Below are 4,974 nucleotides of genomic sequence, written 5' to 3' on the forward strand. Positions count from 1 at the left end.
ATGAGCTTCTACAGCAGCTACTACAGTGGCCTGAGCTATAGCCATGGAGGCCTGGGATGTGGCTATGGTGGTTATGGATATGCCCTTTACTGCCCATGCTGCTATGGAAGATTCTGGTCTTCTGGATTCTTCTAAGAAATTCTAGATTGCTGATCTCTTTAGATCATTATCCTATGAGGCACTATGTATATCTCCTCCATTATTTATAATAACAATATAATAGGCTATTCAAGCAATGACAACCAACTCAGCCTACAATACCACATCAGGACTAGTTTCTCACAATTAAAAAAAGCCTTGATGTTATGTTATTAGTACATGATTAAATATAATCAACTTAAACCATTTCCATTTGAGAAGATGTCTAAATTCATATTTCATTGAAAGTAATCTTATTTTACAAATGCACAGCATATATATTATATGCACACATATTATATGTATACATTTCTATGATGTCTGCTGTTGTGTGTCTGTATGTGACAGAGAGTTTGCTCACCCTTTGACAATCTATAGTCAACGATATGGATGTGTTAAGCCTGACTGACATCTATATTCAACCAGCACTTTTGCAAAATGTGTTTTCATAAACAGATCCAGAAGCTACTATAATATATCTTGATCTCATCAAAACCTCATCTTCAGTATAGCTGTTTGACTAAAATCATCGGTAAAAACAGTACCCCCTTTCTTAACACTTCATCCAATCTCATTCTTTCTTGATACTCAGTAGTTGAATTTGTGGCTCCCGGCAGCTGTAACTGTTTTCCCCCAAATCATGTATTATGGCTATTTTTCACTCACTGACAAAATATCTTCTGGAACTCAGTCTATGCATGGCGGCTGCACACATAGCTATTCTACCTATGATTCTCATGTTGGCACAGAGAGATGACCAAATTTAAGTCTGCTTCACTGAAGTTTTCACAGGTGTTGATATTGGCCTGCCTTCAACCCCACAACCTTTCATCATTCATAACAAAGCAGTGACTTAGGTAGACCAAATTCACAAAACACAAGTCTGACCCAAAGTATAGGCTGGAAGATATAGCCTTGATCCTCGTAGCCTGGTTCATGATCAGCAAAGATGTTCATAATGACATTTCTTAATTCATTCCATTTATTATTGTGTTAGTGATGACATCAATAATGATAAAGTATAAAGCAACATTATCTTCTTTTTTTAAAAGATATATTTATTCATGAGAGACACAGAGAGAGAGATGCACAGACACAGGCAGAGGGAGAAGCAGGCTCCTCGCGGGGAGCCCAGTATGGGACTCGATCCTAGATCCCGGATCACACCCTGAGCCGAAGGCAGACTCTCAACTGCTGAGCCACCCAGACGTCCCAAGCAACTTTACCTTCTAAACTTTTAGTGACAAATGTTAGAATTAGGGGCTCTACTACTAATTTAAGATCCATACAAAATTGCTTTCTGGATGGCTATTAAAGTATGAAGCTGGTTAAACTATTAACCAGCTACAAAAATGCATGTTTCCTGAAGACATCCAGAGGAAGAAATAATATAGAATTGTCTGTTCCATCAATTGGAAACAAGCAACGCATAGTGTTGTGCCACCCTGGCATCTCCAAAAGCTGACAGGCAGTGAAACTGGGAGGAGAGACACAAAGCTAAGTCCTTTTTCTTTTTTAATATTTTCTTTTTTTTTATTTATTTATGATAGTGAGAGAGAGAGAGAGAGAGAGAGAGAGGCAGAGACACAGGCAGAGGGAGAAGCAGGATCCATGCACCGGGACCCGACGTGGGATTCGATCCTGAGTCTCCAGGATTGCGTCCTGTGCCAAAGGCAGGCGCTAAACCGCTGTGCCACCCAGGGATCCCAGTCCTTTTTCTAATAGGCTTGGCTTTGGTCCTGCCATACTGGGCAGGGATCTCAAAAGGCAGGTCAACAGAAGGCCTTGTCTTACAAAACGTCAGAGAACCTGTGGATTTCGACTCAACCCCATCATATTTTAAAAAGCGGCATCAGAGATCAGCCCTTTTTCAGAAATATTACATACTTAAAAAAATTCAAATCTTTGGAAATTGTCCTAAAGAAAACAAATGAAGAAACATTCATTCAAGAAAATCAACTTAATGTAGGTTTAGTGACAGTCTTGATCTACTTAAGCCACAATCTGCTTCTTCCATCCTCCCTCTTCCAAGTTAATGGCAGAAGCTCACCTCTGGACAGAGGAATCCACAAAATAGTACTCCCTACTCTTGTCAAAGGCTACAGCATCTCTCTCATCTGGGCAGGCCATTCGTCTATCTCATGCTTTCTTGTTCTGTGTTACAGTGGCTAAATTCCAAGTGAACATGGCCAAGAGGCATGTGGTTCCCTTTATCTACTCTGTTCCCAGTTGTAGTGCCAAGTGCTACCCATCACCCAACAAACTAACAATCTTGAGGCCCCATCTTGCTTTCCATCACTCCAGGCCACTGATAGGAAGGAGGTTTCATTACAAGTGTATCAAGCCTAAAAAACTAGAGGCTACCGCCCAAGCCCAGTGATTGCTAGTAATGCAGATGTGTCTCTGTTAAGAGAAGGAACAAGCAACTGTTCCTATCCCCAGTTCTGGAATAGTTGCTCAGATATTTTGCACAAAGCAAGAGGCAAGCCATAAAAACAGAGAGCACTGAACCTTCCCTCGAATAAACTAGTTTATTTAGAATAGTGTGTAAGAAAGTCAAGCTTAAGGGTATGCTTGAAAATGACAGAGATTTTGAGGATAAGCAATTAAGAGGCAGCTTGTTGCTCCGTGACAGCAACAAGTTTAACCATAAGCCAATTGGTTTATCAGACAGAACTAGGAGGAAAGACAGCTAAGAAGAACTCCCTTGGTGGCAGGGCAAAACTTAAAGACTGGCCTCAAAATATATATGTACTTTCATTGAAAAAAAATATATATATTCATTGCTGGGTGAAGAATTCTATATATTAAAATTCTTTTAGCTGATTGTATTGCTCAGATCATCTGTCTCCAGGTTATTTTCTGCATACTAGTTTTATCAGTTTCTCAGAAGGTGAATTGAAAATACTCAAGGGTAATTGTAAATTTCTCTATTTCTATTCTCAATTCTATCACTTTTTATTCATTGACTTTGAAACTCTGCTGTTGGTGCACACTGGAATTGTTATTTCTTCCTGATGTATTAATCCTTATACCATATGCAATATGTCTCTTTATCTCTAGTAATTTTCTTTGGTCTGAGGTCTATTTTACCTGATTAATGTGACCACCTCCTACTTCAGTTTATTACCAATGGCTTGATGTAACTTTTTCCATTCTTTTACTTGCAGCCTACCTATGTCAATGAATTTCAAGTGAGTTTTTTATAAACAGAATATAGATAGGTCAAACTGGATTTTTTTTAAAATTTTATGATAGTCACACAGAGAGAGAGAGAGAGGCAGAGACATAGGCAGAGGGAGAAGCAGGCTCCATGCACCGGGAGCCCATTGTGGGATTCGATCCCGGGGCTCCAGGATCACCCCTGGGCCAAAGGCAGGCGCCAAACCGCTGCGCCACCCAGGGATCCCAATACGGGATTTTTTAAATCCACTTTTCCAATTTCTATCTTTTGGCTCATGTATTTAGACTATGCATATTCAATGTAATTACTTATATGTTAACACTGAATTCTGCCATTTTATTATATTTTTTCTATTTGTTTCTTCTAATTTGTGTTACTCTATTTTTCTTGACTTTCTATGTTTTTGAACATCTTACAGCATTGAATCTTAATTTATTTATGGTATTTTTGAGTGTATATATTTCCATAGCTTTTATAATGCTTCCTCTGGGTATTACAATATGCATATGCAACTTATAACAGTGTAATGGTATCAATATTTATGGCCACAAGTGAAGCGTTGGGCATTTACTTTGATTTCAATCCCCTTATCATGTCTACTTTTAATAGTATTTCCTTGATTATAGTGTTATAATTTTTATTTTGATCACCAAATAGGATTTCTAAAACTCATAATGAAGAAATTAGTCTATTATAGATACTCATAGTCCTGTTTTTTTTTCCATTGTGTCTTCTTGATGTTTCAAGATCCCTTCCTTTAGCAATTTCTTTTCTGTTTGGAGAACTTTTTGAAGTCAATCTTTAAATGTAGGTTTGCTAATGACAAATTATTTTTTTCCTTCTAAGGATGTTTTTATTTTCCCTTTCATTCTTGAAAGATAGTTTTGCAAGATGTAAAATACATGGATGACAGTTCTTCTTTTTCACCATTTGTAAACTTCTACACCATTTTTTATTACTACATTCAGATGATAAATCAGCTGTCATTCAAATTGCTATTATTCTTTAGATAATGTGTTGTGTCTCTGGTTACTTTCAAGACTTTTTTCTTTGCCTTTACTTTTCAGATATTTATTTATGATGCATTCTGGTGTTTATTTTATTTTGTTTGATATAAATATACCCATCAACAGGTCCTAATGGTAATAGAATGTTAATCTAAAACTGTTAATTATAAGATATATATTATTTAAATATTATATTTCAATGATAAAAAGGCTTACTCAAGGCTTTTAGGCAATCAAATCATTTACAAAGGATAAAAAATGAGACTATTAATCAGAATTTTCCAAAGACAACATACAAAGACAGAAGAGAGAGCATTTAAAACCTAATAAAAGCAAGCATTAAGACTTTATATTTAATGAAGCTGTCTTTCATGTAACAATTTATTAGAATAACAGTTTTCAGCATAGAAGAAATTAAGAAATTCTGCACCCAAAAGGCTATACTGAGCGGCAAAATTTGGAGACAAATAGATATATAGATATGCATGTGTATATATATGTCTTGTGTATATACATACATATATGTGACTGTATATGTGTGTGCAGTGATATATTTTTAGTGTAATATATAACCAAATCAAACACAGGGATTAATTTGAGGATTAATAATACACTAATATATTGTGATACAAAGTAATGATAAAC

The 4,974-nt window shown here is 36.3% G+C and overlaps 1 protein-coding gene across 1 annotated transcript; it reads left to right on the forward strand.

The window, feature by feature from the left end:
• On the forward strand, window positions 1–135 carry LOC140621378 (keratin-associated protein 20-1-like). The gene has a single exon (XM_072806439.1). It carries the CDS (start codon window positions 1–3, stop codon window positions 133–135), a length of 135 nt encoding a protein of 44 aa, XP_072662540.1.
• The last annotated feature ends 4,839 nt before the right edge of the window (window positions 136–4,974 follow it).

This window comes from Canis lupus, chromosome 30 (assembly GCF_048164855.1).
Source record: "Canis lupus baileyi chromosome 30, mCanLup2.hap1, whole genome shotgun sequence".
Lineage (NCBI taxonomy): Eukaryota > Metazoa > Chordata > Mammalia > Carnivora > Canidae > Canis > Canis lupus.

Bases quoted from the DNA above. Each gene is read 5' to 3' on its own strand.
- LOC140621378 (XM_072806439.1), top strand. From the start codon at position 1: ATGAGCTTCTACAGCAGCTACTACAGTGGCCTGAGCTATAGCCATGGA.